The sequence below is a fragment of the Bos indicus genome, chromosome 20, assembly GCF_029378745.1.
Source record: "Bos indicus isolate NIAB-ARS_2022 breed Sahiwal x Tharparkar chromosome 20, NIAB-ARS_B.indTharparkar_mat_pri_1.0, whole genome shotgun sequence".
In the NCBI taxonomy this organism is placed as follows: Eukaryota; Metazoa; Chordata; class Mammalia; order Artiodactyla; family Bovidae; genus Bos; species Bos indicus.
In genome coordinates, this window is record NC_091779.1 from 5,617,223 (window position 1) to 5,636,137 (window position 18,915).

Sequence of the window (18,915 nt, forward strand, 5' to 3'; positions counted from 1 at the left end):
GGCTTGCCTAAATAACCCAGCTGGTCAGAAGCTAAACCCTGATGGGCCTCAGGACTACCTGAGTTAAGATGCTGACCTCAGGCCCATCACCTCTCTGCACAGGGTCTCTTGAAGCTCATGGCCCAGTAGAACACATGCCAGACCAAGGTCACACTAGAATCCTTTGGCATCAAAGAGTATTCTCTCCCCGCTCCACCCTTCCCCCAAGACTCCCATCTTCATCTGGCTGACAGTCCAGACCAGTTAAGTCCAGGGCTAGCTCCTCACTCTGAAATCTGCCCGACACCGGACCACGGGGAGGGGTGCCCCATTGATTTAATAACTTTCCTTTCCCCAACCCTACTTTTGATTCAGTTCTTTTCCTCAGAGAAGTCCGCTCTGCCTGGTCTGCTCCCCACTCCCAAGTGATGTGGTCTCCAAACTCTTAACACCACTTTTCAGATGAGCGGTATACCATCACCCCCCCCAACCAAAGACCCTCCTGGGCCCCTGTCCCAGCACAGTGGTCCAAACGTCCCTTTTCCCGCTGCCCATCCAGTGACCAGGCTCTCTGGTCTCTCTTCACTCCCTTCCTCTTCCCTGATCCCTCCGCAACCCACGTGCCGTCACTCAACAGGGTCCTGCTCCGAAGCTCGCCTCTCCTCTCCTGTGTGGTGCACAGTGATCTAGCGCTTCACACCATCCCCCACCCCCGCACACACAGTGGTCCGTTCCAACAGGTCTGCTCCCCCTCCTTCATACACCCAGTGGTCCGACCCCCAGACTCGCAGGGCTGGTCTCTGAGGACCCTGAGGCGAGACGAAGGCAGAGATGGCAGCGGTAGGCCGGGAGCTGGAGCGGGACCGGGCGCGCTTCGTCTACGTGACCCGCTTCGGCTCGCACCAGTGTGGCGGCGTGCTTGCGCTGGGCGGCCGCAGGGCTCAGGGCCCGAAGAACGCCGGGCTCAAGCACGGCCACAGCCAGGAGAAGCCGCGGGCGGCAGCGCCAGGGAGTCCAGGTGCTGTGGAGCTGCCCCTTGGCTTCCGGTCCGGGGCCCTCGCGGCCTCCTCCCCCGCGCCCTCCTCGAGCGAGCCGAGCAGGCGCATGCCGGCGGCGCGAGGCGGCAGAGCGGCTGGCTGGGCGGGCGGGGCCAGCGGGTCAGCTGACCTCTCCATCCGTCTCAGCAGCCATTTTACCAGGGGCTCGAGTCAGTTGAACGGTCGGCTTCTCAGTCTCTCCCCCGCCGCCACACCCCCACCGCCGCCGCCACACCCCCACCGCCCCTCCGTGGGCGGCTCCGGGTTAGTCGCTTTGCTTAGCGGCCGTTAGACCACAGGCAGTGGGCCACTCGCCATGGACAGCCCTCCTGTCGGTCTGGGGACGAAGAGACGAGTCCGAACTGCGCTTCGGCATTGCCCCGAGAAGCCGCAGAAGTGCAATGAAGGTCATTTGAGATAAGCCTGAGATCCGAATCCGAGAGGGGAGGCTATTGGAAGGAGCTACTAGTGTCTCTCAGGATGATGGGGGCCTTGGCCTAAGTGTCCGTATTCCTTTTAGGACTCATTGAATTTATGAGTTAGCCGAAGGAGAACCGACACCTTTAAAATGCTGTCTCTTCCTCCTTGAAAACAGAGGAGAGGATGTCTTTATATTTTCATTCTACCTGACTTCCCTCATAGCTCAGTTGGTAAAGAATCCGCCTGAAAAGCAGGAGACCTGGGTTGGATTCCTGGGTCGGGGAGATCCCTTGGAGAAGGGAAAGCCTACCCACTCCAGTGTTCTTGGGCTTACCTTGTGGTTCAGCTGGTAATGAATCTGCCTGCAATGCAGGAGACCTGGATTCGACCCCTGGGTTGGGAAGATCCCCTGGAAAAGGGAAAGGCTACCCTCTCCGGTATGCTGGCCTGGATTATTCTATGGCCTCTATAGTCCATGGGGTTACAAAGAATCAGACGTGATTGGGCAACTTACTCTTCACTTTGTGTCCTTCAGGAATGTTTTATATTCGAACGTTTTTTCTTCTTTAGGTTTTTCATATATCTTGTTAAATTTTTTCCTAGGTATTTGATCTTATATTCGGTCGTGAATGTGATTTCCTCTTCCATAATGTCCTCTGAATGTTGTTTGTGTATATAAGGCCTCTTGATTAAAAAACAAAAAGTTTCAGGAGAGTTGAGAGTTATACACTGGGTAGTATACCACCATAGTCAGAATCGAGAACATGCACATCACCTCAAAAAGTCCTGCCTCTCTTTTGACAGCCCATCCCTCTAGCTGTACTTAAAAAAATTAATAGTTTATTGAGATATAATTCACAGTAGACTGAGTTTGCTCATTTAAAGTCTGTAATTCAGTGATTTTTAAAAATAGTGTTGTGCTACCATCATCACAATCAATTTAGAACATTTTTATTACCTCCCCCCAAACAAACCCTGTACCCTTTACTGTCACTCACCATTTCTTCTCACTGCACCTAACCCCAGCCCCAAGCGAGCACTCAACTATTTACTGTCTCCACAGATTTACCTATTCCGGGCATTTTGTATATATGAAATCATGCAGTACGGGCACTTTTGTGATTTGCTTCTTTCAAGTAACCTATTGATTTTAATTGATTTTTAATTTTTCGGTTGCTACACACAGGCTTTCACTAGTTGCAGAGAGTGGAGAGGACTCTTCTTTGCAGTGTACGGGCTTCTCGTTGTGGCGGCTTCTCTTGTGGCGGCTTCTCTTGTGGAGCACAGGCTCTAGGCACTCAGGCTTCAGGAGTTGTGGGCTTAGCATGTGGAACCTTCCCGGATCAAGGGTCAAACCTGTGTCCCCTGCATTGGCAGGTGGATTCCTATCCACTGTACCACCAGGGAAGTCCCTGCTGCTGCTGCTGCTAAGTCGCTTCAGTCGTGTCGGACTCTGTAGGACCCCATAGACGGTAGCCCACCAGGCTCCCCTGTCCCTGGGATTCTCCAGGCAAGAACACTGGAGTGGGTTGCCATTTCCTTCTCCAATGCATAAAAGTGAAAAGTGAAAGTGAAGCCGCTCGGTCGTGTCCGACTCCTAGCGACCCCATGGACTGCAGCCTACCAGGCTCCTCCATCCATGGGATTTTCCAGGCAAGAGTACTGGAGTGGGTTGCCATTTCCTTCTCTAATGCATGAAAGTGAAAAGTGAAAGTGAAGTCGCTCAGTCGTGTCTGACTCCTAGCGACTCCATGGACTGCAGCCTACCAGACTCCTCCATCCATGGGATTTTCCAGGCCAGAGCCTGTGGATTTTTGTATGTTAATTTTTGATCCAAGTACTTCACTGAATTCTTTTATTATTTGAATTAGTTTTGTCATTAATGCTTAATGATTTTCTGCGTATGCTATTATATTATTTGTAAATAGATATAGCTTTATTTTTAACCTATTTTTATGCCTGCAGTTGATTATTAAATTATTATTGTTTAATTGCTCTAGCTGATACCATGAATAGAATGTTGAATAGTAGTAGGGATAGTAAGCATCCTTGTCTTGTTCCTGATCTTAGGGGAAATGCCTCTAGTTTTTCCCCATTAAATGAAGTCTTGTCTTTAAGACTAAGGCCTGTATGTTTAAAACATTAAAATGTATTCTTCAGTTTTTATTTTCTTCATTGTTTTTACCAGGAATGAATGTTGAATTTTGTCGAAGACTTTCTTAGATTTTTGGAGATAATATTTTTTCCTTAGACTTATTAATATGGTATGTGATAATAGATTTCATAAGATTGAACGAACTTTGTCTTCCTGAAATAAATCCCACTTGGTTATAATGTATTTTTTTTCTTAATATGATGTTGGATTCTGTTTGCTAATAATTTGTTTAGGATTTTTGTTTTGGAATTTGAGACAGTTTTTCTTTCTTTATTTCATTTGGTTTAGGTATCATAGTTAAACTTAGTTCATAAAAGGAATTAGGAACTTTCCCTTTATTTTCAATGCTCTGGAATAGTTTATAGAGCACTGAGAATATTTGGTATTTGAAGATTTGGTAGAATTCTTTTGTGAAAACATCTAGGTCTAGTTTTTATGGGATAATTCCTTAATAATTTTCTCTGTATCTTCTATGGAAATTAGTCCCTTTACATTTTCTAATTGGATTGGGCCAGTTTTGCTAATCTGTATTTTTCTAGGAGATTATTGCTTTCGTTGTTTTATTTCTTTGCATAGAGGTCTGCTCAGTAGCGTCTTGTGATTTTTAAAAATTATTTGTGTTTCAATGGTTAGTTCCCCCTTTTCATTTTTTGATGTATCTGTTTTTTTTTTTTCTTGATCAAGTTCACCAGTGTTTTATTTTGTTAATTTTTTAAAACAGAGGATTTTGGTTTGTTAATTAGGTGTTTTATTTTTCTAATTTCTTTCTCAATAATAAAGATAAACAATAAAGATAAAACTCCATTATTTCCTTATGTGTACTTTCTCTTGGTTTACTTTGTCCTTATGCTTTTGTTTTGAGCAAAAAATTTAATTTTTCCTTCCTTTTTGTCAATAAAAGTATTTAGCACCTGAGTTTTCTTTCTAACTACTTTAAATCCCATAGATTCTAATAAATGGGCTTCCCTCATAGTTCAGTTGATAAAGAATCTGTGTGCAATGCAGGAGACCCAGGTTCAGTTCCTGGGTTGGGAAGATCCCTTGGAGAAGGAAATGGCAACCCACTCCAGTATTCTTGCCTGGAGAATCCCATGGACAGAGGAGCCCGGCAGGCTACAGTCTATGGGGCTGTAAGAACTGGACATGACTTAGCCACAACCAGACTTCCTATTTGACAGGAATTAATTACTGCTTTAAATCCCATAGATTCTAATATATAATGTTTTTATTGTCACTTAAAAAAATTTTCATTTTTGTAATTTCAGTTTGTATTACCACTTTCACTCTAGAGTTGCTTAATAGATTTGATTTTAAAAGTTTCCAGGACTTATTCTTTTTTTCTTTCTTTCTTTTCTCCTAGTAAGCTCTAGTTTTATTGCATTGTGATCAGAATGTTGTTTGTAATGTCTCCACTTTATGAATGTTATTGATGTTTATTTTGTGACCCAGTTCATGAACTCTGCTTCTGGTTCTTTTTCTCCAAAAGCCAAGAGAGAGGACTGGCCTTTTAAGTTGTGTTTCTTCCTTTAAATTCATGCTTGCTGCTTTAACCAAATCAGTTCCATTAAATTGCAGGCTTTTGGTCCTTTATGTGGTGTCTGGCCTTTTAAATCACACATTGAAATTCTTTCCTGTAGTCTGTGCTGTGATCTGCCTGGTTATCTTCTGTAATAGTATTTTGAGATTTAGGGTGCATTTCATCTGTTTGCTCCAGCTCTCTTGCAGGCACCTCTTCTAGTGTCCCTCCTTTCTCTTCATTGTTGGCCACAAAGCCTTGCTTAGGGTGAGGTTTAAGCAAATAGGATCGTAGTGCTGTGATTTAATGCTTTTTCTCATTTTACTTATATTAATTTTGTATTTTCAGCATTCTCTCTCTTCAAGTAATGCTGGGGGTATGGTTTTGTGAAGAATCCTTGTCAAGTTTTTTGGGGAGAAATTTTGGCATGTTTATTACTGTATCCTGTCTCTCTCTCCCCTCCCCCTGCTATTCACTGTAGCTACCAGAAGTTCTGCACTGAAAGGTTTTGAACAAGAGAAATAGTAGGAACAGGTTTACTTATTTCATGCTGTTTAGAGGAGAGTTGGAGGCAGGCAAGAATAAAGCCCAAGTTGAAAAATACATGAATAATTTGTTTGCTATCCTTTTTCAGGACTTAATTTTACTTTGCTAATTTAATTTACCTAAATTAATTTTGATAATTTAGAAGTATAAAACTGTATTGTATGTAACTTGATTGACTCCTGAGAATCAGCTGTGGTGGGAAACCTTCAGAGATTCTTCATCAGGGGCACTATTTTAGACTTCATATCCCTCCAAAGGTCCTGTTGTTAAAAGGTGCTCAGGTTTTTTGTTTTGGAGTTTTATTTTTTGGCCCCTGAACTGGTGATCTAAAAAATTAGGAATAGTGTAAGACATTTTAGCATTAGGTTTCCAGTTCCTTTGAATAATAGAAACAGACAAAAGACTCATTCTAGAAATTACGAGTATGGTGGTAGTGGTGAGCACTTCAACTTTAAAAAGGAGAGAGCAGGAAGAGAGGAAAGAATAAAATGGATCCAGTATTGCATTAGCACCAGCAGATCAAAGAGAAAAACAATAGTCCAGCAGTAAGGTAGTAGATTAGAAATGAAGAATATTGAAAAACAGATGAAGAAGCTCATGGGAGAAGGGAAAGGATGCATGAATGAGTACTGGAGATCCCCACATAAGTTAGGTAGAAACGACAGGATGGCAAAGAGCTCAGATTGTGGAACCAACTCTCTGCTTTTTTAACTTTGTGCTGAGCTAGAATAGCTTTCCTCTAGTTGGCTGCCCTGCTGGAGTAGGAGATGACGATAATTTGGTTTTGTTTTGAAGTTTGGTTCTGAAATTTTGAAATTTTTTGCTGTTCCTTTGTGGCAGGAATGACATGATCAGAGCTGGGGGAAAGATAACTGGGAGTGAGTGAGAGTGGGAGAGATTGGAAGCCAGAGACCAGTTTTGAGGCGGTGATAAAAGGAAGTATAAAAGGCCTGAACGAAGACAGTAGCAGTGGAGGGGGAGTGAGCAGGATTGATGCCTGGCTGGAAGAGGGAAAAGGCCAAGTCTGAAGTTTCCGTGCTGTGCAGCTGAGGCGATGATCAAGCCACTAACTTTGGTGACCACTCTGCTGTGCTTTTGAAACCAAGAGTAGTATCAAGGGAAGGAGGTAGACTTATATTTCAGTCAAGCCAGAGAGTGCTTAAGTGTTTTAAGTCTTACTCATTCTTGGGTGTCTTTAATATTAACATTAAGTGTGCCTTCATTGAATACTTAGGCCTGGCTCTCTGCAAGGAACAAAGGTAAATGCTTTATTCAGTAACATTTATTTAACATCTGCCATATTGTAGACACTAGGTTAGGTGCTAGTGACACAGAGGACTCAGGCAAATGTTTTACTCTCAAGGGACTTTTACATGAATAATGGAAATACAAGCTAGCAGGCATCAGTGCTGTGAGAGAGACATCTTGGAAGGTCTTTGATAGTTCAGGAAAATGGAGACAAAGAAGAAATCAAGGTATATGAATGGAGAAATTGTGAGTGAGTTGGTAGGTATCTTCAAGAGCATTGACTTTGAAGTCAGAAAGCCATAATCTTGGTTCTCTCATTTACTAGCAGTGTAATATTAGCTAAGTTAGTTAACTGTTCCGATGTTCAGTTTCTTTTTCTATAAAATCAGGATAATAGTTCCTACCTCAATGAGTTACTGTGAAGATTAAGTGAAGTAATGCGTGCAAAATGCATAGCACAGGGTTTGGCAGAGAGAGTAACATGCCAGTAATGTTGGCACACTCAGCAGAAGTAGCTTGAGGAAAGAGAGGGTGATTGTCCCAGGGTCTGGACACTAAATATTTATTGAATGAGTGAGAAATAAATTTTGTACCACATTGTGGAATGCCTTGGAGACTCATTTTATGATTACTGAAGATTTTTGAATGGTGGAGTCAAGTTATCAGAAACACATAGGCTTCCCTGTGGCTCAGATGGTAAAGAATCTGCATGCAATGGGGGAGACCTGAGTTTGATCCCTGGGTCAGGAAGAGCCCCTAGAGATGAGAATGTCTACCCTCTCTGGTATTCTTGCCTGGAGAATTCCACGGTCAGAGGAGCCTGGTGGGATACAGTCCATGGGGTCTCAAAGAGTTGGACATGACTGAGCAACTAACACACACACACATATACTTCTGGAAGATAAGCTTATAAGCTGTTGCTGCTCCTAAGTTGCTTCAGTCGTGTCCGACTCTGTGCAACCCCACAGATGACAGCCCACCAGGCTCCTCTGTCCATGGGATTCTCCAGGCAAGCGTACTGGAGTGGGTTGCCATTGCCTTCTCCAGTGCATGCACGCATGCTAAGTCACTTCAGTCATGTCCGACTCTGCGACCCTATGAACAGCAGCCCACCAGGCTCCTCTGTCCATGGGATTCTCCAGGCAAGAGTACTGGAGTGGGTTGCCATTGCTTTCTCCAGTATAAGCTGTGTGTGAGATGTATTGTAGTTTAGAAATCCGGGCATGTGTGCTCAGTCATGTCCCACTCTTTGCGACCCCATGGACTGTAGCCTGCCCGGCTCCTCTGTCCATGGAATTTTCCAGGCAAGAGTTCTGGAGTGGGTTGCCATTTCCTCCTCCAGGGGATCTTCCTGACGCAGGAATCAAACCGTGTCTCCTGTCTCCTGCACTGGCAGGTGGGTTTTTTACCACTGTGCCACTTGGGAAGCCTCTTAGAAATCCAGGGGCTGGCAAGTCAGTAACTCTTCTTAATGTTTCGGGCAAGACTCATAAGTCAAGCTGGTTCTATATTATCCAGAACTTGGGAGATACAACCATAATTTTTATATAGTAGAGCTTCCCTGGTAGCTCAGCTGGTAAAGAATCTGCCTGCAGTGGGGGAGACCTGGGTTCGATGCCTGGGTTGGGAAGATCCCCTAGAAAAGGGAAAGGCTACCCATTCCAGTATTCTGGCTTGGAGAATTCCATGGACTCTATAGTCCATGGAGTCTCAAAGAGTCAGACCCAACTGACTTTCACTTATATATAGTAGAGGGTGATGAATGCTATTGTGGAGGTACAAATAAATGCTGTGGAGGTGGTGAATAATTGGGGGATGAAGGAATTAAGGAAAGCTTCTTGGTGGTGGATGTGGCTCCGTGAGATTTACACATGTTCCTGAGATAATAGGGGATTATAGGTGGGGAAAACATGTAAGCAAAGTACCATAAGGATCAGTGATGGATAATGATTAGAGAAGGAGGAAAATATATTTAGACTGGATCAGAGTGTTTTCAAAGAGTAGAGACAGATTTGAAGCATAAGTTGAAGCTTCAAATTTGAAGCATAAAATCTAGGTATACAGGGGAGCCATAGCCTCAGTAAAGTGCCCAAAATAAGTAGAAGAAATGATTTTGCCTTTTTTTCTTTTTCTCTTCTCTATGCTCCTTGACATAGTTTATATTTCTCACTAATACAGATAGATATGACGGTGCCTATCTTGACCTCAAGGAGTATATATATCTAGGTTAGGTAAGACTTACAAACAAAATGTTTGGAAATGACACAAGTACAGTATTCCAAAGGATGTAGGTGCTTAGAGGGAAGGATACATGTGGGTATATGAAGAGCAGAGTTTCCCAAACTTGTTATTTTCCTATGTTATATCTGTACATCTGTACTATAATTTACTTAATATATTTATTTAAATAGGTGCATTTTTCCCTCTCAACTGAATTTCTTTTTAGAACAGTTTACATCATTACCTCAGTGGAAAGCATGTATCATTTTCCATAAATAGAAATTAACTAAAAAGAATCTAATAAAGGAAAAACAATATTATTAAATTCTAGCCAAATAGGTTGTCTTCTGGAAGTTGCTGCAGTCATAAAGAGAGATGAGCAAGTCTTAGAAAAGTTTAAATGACATACCAGTTCCAAACTCTGACTTTCTCCTTGATATAATCAGAAGATTGGAAAAGAATTCAAAAGGGAATGAGTTTCTTTTCATGTGAGTTCATATTCATTAGTGCTGTATCTGTGCCTGGCTCAGGATCAGTGGTCTGTTCCGCACAAATGGGGCATGCCAGTTTAGAACATACTCTGTTTCACTCAACAAATGGAGTATTGATTGTGTATCTAATTTCTATACTGCTGGACTTCTAATGAATAGAACACATTTCTCAAGCAAACAGCATGATAAATCCTGTGGTAACTGAGCATAGGGTGCTTTGTGAAATCAGAGAAGGCCCTCTGCCCCTGGAAAGCTAAATACGGGATGAGTCGAAGAAGGCCAAGTAGAGAGCGGTGGCCTGGCAGGAATACAGCGGGGAAATGTTGGGGTACATACAGGGTGTTGCAGGCAAAAGAACAAACATAAGCACTTTCAGGGAACACGTGCTCATTGTGCTTTGATTTTGTCTTTGGATACGCAAACCCTTAGGCTTTCTTCTCACGGTTAATATTTGGGAAGGCAGTATGGTTTATTGAGTAGAGTCCGGAAGCTTATCACTCTGACAGACCTTTATTAGAACCTACTATGTGTCTGGTAGCATAGATAGATGAATGCTACACACAGGGACACTGCCCCACCAGAAGGTCACAGCATGGTGAAGGAAACTATACATATATGCTACTGTGCTGAGTACCTTGAGCAAAGTGTTTCTGGAAGCAAGGGCTGTGGGTGTTTGAGGGGAGAGGCTGTAGAAACCTATGAGCTGGGTTTTGAAAGCAGGTAGATATTTGCCTCACTGGTGTGTGTGTGTGTGTGAGAGAGAGAGAGCATGCCTAGGGCAAGGTGTGGTTTTCTGGTATTTGTTTACTCTGTTGCTAACCCTTCTGGGGCTCACCTTTCAAGTTGGAAAGGGAAGGAGATCTAGGCACCATTAGATAGTTTACCCTTAGTTTTCTTGTTTTATTTTTTTCCAGTATAGTATTAGTTAATTGGTAAACTGCTATTATCTAGTCATCTGAAATATATCAACAAGTGTAAAAATCCCCAAAGAAAGCTTGAGACATTTATAGTTGTTAATTATCGGGATAGTGAATTCTGTAAAGTATGTGCTGACTTGATATTTTACCTTGTTTCTCTCTCTCTGTTTTTTTAAAAATTAGGTTTAACCCAGAAGAATTTAGCTAAAGAGTTTGACTTCCCCATACCTTTGAGTGAAACTTCCAAAATAATGAAGAAGAAGAACAAAAAGGTATATTTTTGCACAGGGGAATGAGTGATATTTTGAATTTTAGATTAACCTGTTTAAATACAAATGTGTGAAGAAACTCAAGACATTGAAAATAGTTCCATCTTTTGAAAAATTAAGTTTAATGAAATGAGAAAACTAGAATTAATGATCAGAAATGAAACTGGGTTTGAAAATGTTTATTAACCATGAAGAATATCCCTTCCTGTGTTTGAAGATATAAAATATATTTTAACCAAAGTATAACTGTGAGCTTTTTCAAAGCATGAAAATACATCTTCTATAGAATATAACATGGATTTCACAGGAAAGTACAAGGTATCTATGTTGTTGTCACAGTGCTCTTTTAAGGACAAGGGATATACATTGTTTCTAGCAGGAAATCTGACAAGCAAGGACCTTTATGCTGAACCCTTTTCTTGTCTAGTTGTCCACATGTCATGGTGACTTCAGTGTTTTAAACATATTCAAGATCAGTTATTCTAATCTTTGTTTACCACCGTATGTTTTACACTTCATTTTAAAGAAATCATTAGCTGATAATGACACATAAATTATATTATTTCTGAGTTTTAAGTTTTTTTTATTTCTAATCCATATATGGTATAGAATAGCATTCAAAGTGACTGACTCTTTCAGCAAGTGTATTTTGAATGAGCATTTAATCTTCCCAGTATACTGAGAAGTTTTTCTTCCAAGAACCAATTCCTCTTGGACAATAGCCAATGTTTACCTATAACTACTGTGGGCCAGACACTAGGTGTAAATGCTGTATGTATATTTTTCATGATTTCTAATAATCCAATGTATGAAGTTACTCCTAGATGAGATTAAAACGCTTGCCTGATATTAAGCAACTGGTTAAGTGGTTAAGCTGGAATTTGAGCCTAGATTTCTCTGTTTGCTTCTGTGGTCTCCATTCTTCCTATTCTAGTATATTCATGCTCTCTGGTAAGTTTGCTTTGGTATGTCCTAGGAGAAATGTTTAAGTATTAACTAGAATAATAAAATACACTAAAAAATCATATCATGGCCCAGTGGTTTATACATAGGAATAGAAATTATTATTTTTACTACCTTTCAAAACAAAATTGAGTATGTTGAAACCATAGGACTTACTGGACATTGCCTTTGAAAGACCTTGCCTTCATCCAGGAAAGTTTATTTATTTATTATAAATTTCCCCAATTATTTATTTTTAATTTTTTGGCTATGCCATGCAGCATGTATGATCTTAGTTCCCCAACCAAGGAACAAACCGCCTCCTGTGGAGTCTTAACCATTAGACCACCAGGGAAGTCCCCAGGACAGTTAGTTTAAATACTACAGAGAGGAAATACTAGGAAGTTAGAAAAAGATACCAGAGAATTCAGTGAATATGGGAAAGCAATTTTGTTTAATTTTTAGATCTCTGAGTGCTTTGTAATGATATCAAATTGACATGCACCACAGTTGACTTGGGGCTTCCCTTGTGGCTCAGCTGATAAAGCATCCACCTGCAATGCGGGAGACCTGGGTTCGATCCCTGTGTTGGGAAGATCCCCTGGAGAAGGGAAAGGCTACCCACTCCAGTATTCTGGCCTAGAGAATTCCATGGACTGTATAGTCCATGGGGTTGCAAAGAGTCGGACACGACTGAGTGACTTTCAGTCATCACGGTTGACTTACTTCTAGTTGTCTGCATCACACTGTAGTCCACATTCTCTGCTTAGTGTTCCTTAACTGTGCTTATCTTTTGAAGGTTTTAGTATGGAATGGAGTGTACAAAATCATTTCAAAAATGCTTGAAGAAAATGAGAAATATAGACTTAGGCTGAAATGCCAACAGTTGTCTAGAGAAAGTAAGTAAACACAATTTTCATTGTATTAAAGAGAGCTGGCTTCTCTAATACTTTATTTCTCTTGGATCACATTAGACCAGTAGTTTTCCTCATTGTCACATTCAGTGCATAGCACTGTAGATTCGAGGCTACCATTGTATCACTGTTCATCATAATTAAAAGTACAGAGCATTGTAAAGCACTGAGTGTAGAATAGACCGCAGGTGTAGCTATGTGTGGAGGAGTGCAGAAAGTGAATGTTGACTGAGCTTCCTGAGCCAAGGAAACATGTTTGTCTCTTAAATCTGAAATATTTTTGTTAAATCTGAATTTGAATGAGCGAGTAAGTGAGTGAAAGTTGTTCAGTCTTGTCCAACTCTTCGATACTCCATGGACTGTAGCCTGCCAGGCTCCTCTGTCCATGGAATTCTCCAGGTCAGAATACTGGAGTGGGTATCCATTTCCTCCTCCAGGTGATCTTCCCTTCTCCAGGGGATCTTCCCTTTTCCAGGGGATCTTCCCAACTCAGAGATCAAACCCAGGTATCCTGCATTGCAGATGGATTCTTTACTGTCTGAGCCTCCAGGAAAGCCGGGTCACAAAACTCATCCATATAGATGGAGAAAAGCATTTTAACTATATTATAGTGTACATTCTGTGTTACTTCATACGGTCACTTCGTTTTCATGATGCTGCAGTCCAATTTAATGCATTTAGCAAACTCTTCCCTTGAGTTATAGCCTTGATGTCATTATTTCATTCCTGGAAAACAATTCATAATTTAAACCATATTTAAAACTACATCAGTTGATGTTGTGGTCAGAGCAAAATTAGATGTAATCTAGTATGTTTATTAAAGTAATTGGAAGTTCTGGATTCTCAAACAGTTAAGCTGGATACAATTTATGTAACAATGCCACATGAATTGCTTAATCATAAGTGATTTTCTTTCCTTCACATGCATGTCCTAATACATATATTACCATGCTGAATGTTTCTGTAGGTTTTTAGTATAGTTACTCAGTGACAACTTTTATTTTGACAGTCTGTAAATCTGCAGAATTTGATTTTGTGAAAAGTATTTTCATAAGATAATAATTAAAACAGAATGTTGTAAGCAATATAACACTGGAGACTCATTACTGTTCTTATAATATTGCATTCATAATAGCATGAATTGTTTGCAATAATGGTATTTATACTAATGTTCACATTACTGATACTCTGCTTTGCTTTGCTTATCCAGTTAAGAAAGAGAATGAGGCAGGAGAGGGAATTAGGAAAAAGCTGTCAATGGTTTCTTAGGTGACAAGGATGCTTGTATAGGCAGAGAAATGTGCAAAAATATCGACATTGTTCTGTTAATCCAGATCCAGTTACTCTAATAAATACACTAGATTACATCTAATTTTGCTCTGGCCATTACCTTGAACTTGTTAAATTCTTTTGTGCCTCAGCAGTAGGCCTTCTGAGCCCAGGTGGCTCAGTGGTAAAGAATCCACCTGCCAAGCAGGAGACGTGGGTTTGATCCCTAGGTTGGGAAGATCTCCTGGAGAAGGAAATGGCAACCCACTCCAGTATTTCTTGTCTGGATAATCCCATGATCAGTGGGCTACAGTCCATGGGGTCACAAAGGAGTCAGACATGACTGAGGGTCTAAACAACAATAGGCCCTCAACTAAACATCAGATGATTTAATGATCTTGTAAAGATTATTTAGCAACTTAAATTGATATGCTGTGTTTTCCAGAAGCTGCATGTTATAAATGAAAAGTATCTTTATAATTCATTATTTTATTACAATTTTAAATAAGATTATAGAAGCTAATAATTATATTTTTAAATGTATTATAATTCTTATTCCTTAATATATGTTTATTAAGGAAAAACCAGTGCCAGAGACCAACTTGAATTTTCTTTATACTTTATCTTGTTCCTAGATTCAAAAGATACAAAATGAATCTTCTTGTCATCTTCTGGTAAGAATACACTTAGATAAAAATTAAAAGGTATAGACTTTTCCCTTCGCCTTTTACATTCTACCATCTCCAACCTTTAGTTGCCTAATTCCAACCTGTTTTCTTTTTTAAACCCAGTGTTTGACACCTAGAAGGCATTCATTAAATGTTGATTGAAATTTAATAAGCTTCATTCAGGCCTCATATTCACAGTGCTATTGAAACTGCTCTCACCATGGTCCAACTTTTTTTGTTTTTTATTTTTGTTCATGTATCTGCTTAGTTCTCTTTTATTTTTGAACATGCTGTCACATTTAATGTTATCTTACTACTATTCCTTCAAAATTTTTTTCTTACTTATGACATTAAAGACCGTGTCATGGTTCTCTTTCTACCTTTCTGACTATATTTTCTGTGTATCTTTTACTTGTCCTTTTTGCTTCCATCTAATAACGAATGCTGCCCTGGGAGTAACTGTTGGTCCTCTTCTCTCTTCATGGGCTTCTCGGGTGGCACTAGGCAGCGGTAAAGAACCTGCTTGCCAGTGCGGGAGGCATAAGAGACACAGGCTCAGTCCCGGGTCAGGAAGATCTCCTGGAGAACGGCACAGAAACCCACTCCAGTGTTCTTGCCTGGAGAATCCCATGGAGAGAGGAGCCTGGCGGTTTACAGTCCCAGGAATGGAACCCAGGTCTCTGGTACTGCAGGCAGATTAGTATTCTTTAATCTGTAACAGCTCTTCAGTCTTTCTTTGTCTTTTATGATATTGACAATTTTGAAGAGTGCAGGCCAATTATTTTTCAGTCTATCCATCTGGGGTTGCACAGAGCTGAACATGACTGAAGTGACTAAGCACGCACATTCTCTCTTTACATACATATTCTGAGATAACTCACCTGTTTTGTGGCTCAATTACTCTTTCTGGGTGTATGACCCTTAAATATCTATTTCACTTCTGACCACTGGTCAAGTACCTCTGAATTTATTTAGGTTGTTCTACATTTACTTTAAATGCTACATGGCTTAAACTGATCATGTCATCCCCCTTAGTGTTTTTTTTTTTTCCCAGTTGTGCCCTGGTTTACTTATCGTCTGGACTCTTAATTCTTAGGGATAGGTTACACCCAGTTTGGTAGGGTTTGGGAAGTAGTAGAAAAAGTAAGTAAGATGGGCTTTGGTGAAGAGAAATTAGACTTTTATAAGTGAGAATGTGGGGGAAGGGAGTATATGGACATCAGCAAATTCATGGAGTCCAAGAAAGTGTTTATAAATGTACAGTTTTATTAAACTTATTGAAAGTAGTCATAGTAAAGAAGGGTATACAGTATACTGAAACTTTGTTTCAAATGGACTCACCTGGATACTTGGCCAAGGATCTGTACTTAATTCAGTAGGCAATGAAGAAACATGGAATGTTTTCTTAATGAATTCTAAAAGATTTTCAAATGTATATACAAATTGCAAGAAGAATGCAAAGACCTTCAGAATACACTTTGCTTGGGTTCACCAGTTTTTACATCTTGCCACATGTGCTTTGTCATTATCCTGCTCCCCATTCCTCTTTCTCTGTGTATGTGTGTAAAGCCTTGCCCCTTAATACTTTAGTGTGTATATCCTAAGAGCCAGGATATCTTTATTTTTACAACCACACTAGAAATATCAAATTCAGAGCATTTAACACTGATATAAAATTTTTATAAAATCTATAGTCTGTATTCCAATTTTTTCTTGTGCCATTAATGTCCTTAATGGGATTTTTTTGTTACAGAAGATCTGAATCAAAGGTCATGTATCATATTAATTGTAATGTCTCTTTAATGTAATGTATTAGTCACTCAGTTGTGTCCAACTCTTTGCAACCCCATGGACTATAGCCCATTAGACTGCTCTGTCCATAAGTTTCTTGGAGTGCGTAGCCATTCCCTTCTCCAGGGGATCTTCTCAACCCAGGAATCAAACCCAGGTCTCCTGAACTGCAGGCAGATTAGTATTCTTTAATCTGTAACAACTCTTCAGTCTTTCTTTGTCTTGTATGATATTGACAGTTTTGAAGAGTGTAGGCCAATTATTTTTCAGTCTATCCATCTGGACTTGCTGATAATTCTCCTGATTTGATTCACATTTTGCATTTTTGGTTGGTACATTATATAAATAATGTTACTTTCTTCTCAGAACTTCACATCAGGAGTGATGAGGTCTTCATTTATCTCTTGTTGAGGATGTTAACTTTGATCTGTTGGTTAAGATGTCCAGAACTCTACTATACACAGTTACTGTTCTTCCTTTTATAATTAGTAAGTGTTTTATGGAAAGATAATAAGAAATTATGCAGATATCTTGTACATTGTCAGTATAGGACATTTCAAAGCAGTGGGTTAATCAGGTGTGCATTTTAAAAAGAATCTGATGTCATTTTGTGAAAACGTGGAATGGAGGCAAGACAGAAGGTGAAAAAGAAAATCTAGGGATTGTAATAGCAGACCAAGGGAAAAGTAAAATGCACTTGAAAAGTGGAGAGGACACAGATGACTAGATGTAGGGAAATATATAGATGATACTAAGGTTTGACAATGAGTAGGTAAGAAATAAATTGAAAGAGTTGGTTTTATGAACCTACTTAGTTTTATTTTGGCATGTAGGATTTCAAGCAGTAGGTACTCAGGTGAAAACTGTAAGCATTTGGAAGTGTCGGAGCCCGTGTGATACCTACACTGCAATAAGTGTATGCGGTTCTGGCAGTAGGTGCACATGAAACCTCAGTGTGGGGGTGGAGGGAGAGGAGAGGACTGAGAACACAGTGTCGGGCAGTGCCTAGGATGAAGAGGAAGTCTCAGGCTCTCGAAGAGGGATCCTAGGGGCATAATTAGGAGTGATGAGAGAAATGATCGAGAGAGGGGACACAAATGAAGCTTGCAGGAGATCGAGGGACTGATCTCAAAGGGGCTGAGTTCCAAGGAGGGCATTGACCTTGTTCAGTGACAGTATAGGGGTATGAAATGCTGTTCAGAGTTCCAACACTTAGAAGTAAAGCAAAAATTCCAAGTGTTGACAGTGGCCATCCTTGCAATGACTTTGCTTGTGAGTGGCTGGAGTGGCCTGGTGATAAAGGCCTGTGGTATAGTGTTTTGTGGCACAGTTCTTATAATTGGGACTGTTGAAGTCACCAAGGGTATTGACAGGAACTGGGGAGGAGAAGAAAATATGAGTTGAGCCCATCAGAAGCTTTTTATGGTCAACTAGAAAAGGGGGCTTCCCTGGTGGCTCAGATGGTAAAGAATCTGCCTGCAATGCAGGAGACCTGGGTTTGATCCCTAGGTCGGGAAGATCCCTTGGTGAGAATACCCACTCCAGTATTCCTGCTGGGTTAGCCCCATGGACAGAAAGGAGCCTGGAAGACTGCAGTCCATGGGGTCGCAGAGAGTTGGACACTGCTGAGCAAATTAGCCCACATAGAGAAGGTAAAAGCTATCAAAACAATAAGTGCAGGGAGTGGCTAACTGTTGCTTTGCTGTATTAGAAACGTTACAATTTTTCAGTAACTACTAATTACGACATTTTATATTAACAAGAATTCAATTTTGTCATCTTTTATTTAGGTTTAACCTATTTCTGGATCTGTTTACCAAAGAAGATTATGAAGAGTTTAAAGATGGAATTTTAACTTGTCATAATTATATGGTTTGTTGGAATTAGAACTTTAACAGTTGAGCAGAAGAAACTACGCTTTTTATCAATTAGTGTTTCTTTGAAAATTAATAAAAATTTTAAATGTTGTTATATGCATACAGGTATTATTTTGAGAATTAATACTTATTCCATACTCATTAAAATTAATATTTTACATAAAATTTAAATTAGCATTTCAGTATAATTGCATGCATTTAAAATTGCCAACTTTCCCTTTTAATAATGAATCTGCAGCCGCTGTTTTATTTTTCTTCATATCGATTTAATTAAGTTAAATTTGGATTCACTTAAATTATTTTTGGCTTCCTCAATTTTTCTAAATTTTTCAATTATGACAAAAACCTACCATTTACATAGAAATTGTTTGAGGTGTTTAATAGTTATTTAAGCCATCTTTTTATCTGAGGGAAAATTAGTAAATTTATGCAAATTCTATATTATAATGTGGAGTATTTTGGAGAAATGTTGGATGGAGATCAAAGACATTCTTCTCCTTTCTAGGCTCCTAATTAGATACATTTTTAAGTGGATAAATGAGAGATTTAGAACTTTGAAAATAATTTAGAAGTGTTTTTCAGTGAAGTCCCTGTTTTTCTATTCAATGTTAGTAGTAATCTTCTAGTGCCTACAGCAGTTCTGCTTTTTGCTGATG

At 40.1% G+C, this 18,915-nt stretch overlaps 1 protein-coding gene across 1 annotated transcript; it reads left to right on the forward strand.

Moving 5' to 3' along the window:
* The first annotated feature begins 795 nt into the window (after window positions 1–795).
* On the forward strand, window positions 796–18,397 carry C20H5orf47 (chromosome 20 C5orf47 homolog). The gene is made up of 6 exons (XM_070774474.1): window positions 796–1,266; window positions 1,309–1,423; window positions 10,713–10,801; window positions 12,540–12,639; window positions 14,559–14,597; window positions 18,173–18,397. Exons 1-5 carry the CDS (start codon window positions 811–813, stop codon window positions 14,576–14,578), a joined length of 780 nt encoding a protein of 259 aa, XP_070630575.1. The 5' UTR covers window positions 796–810; the 3' UTR covers window positions 14,579–14,597; window positions 18,173–18,397.
* Window positions 18,398–18,915: the final 518 nt, after the last annotated feature.

What these genes read in the sequence shown, in the direction of transcription:
- C20H5orf47 (XM_070774474.1), top strand. Translation starts at nt 811, where the DNA reads ATGGCAGCGGTAGGCCGGGAGCTGGAGCGGGACCGGGCGCGCTTCGTC. An exon ending in CACACCCCCACCGCCCCTCC is followed by an intron (nt 1,267 to 1,308) that starts GTGGGCGGCTCC and finishes AGCGGCCGTTAG; the next exon opens with ACCACAGGCAGTGGGCCACT. An exon ending in TGAAGAAGAAGAACAAAAAG is followed by an intron (nt 10,802 to 12,539) that starts GTATATTTTTGC and finishes TATCTTTTGAAG; the next exon opens with GTTTTAGTATGGAATGGAGT.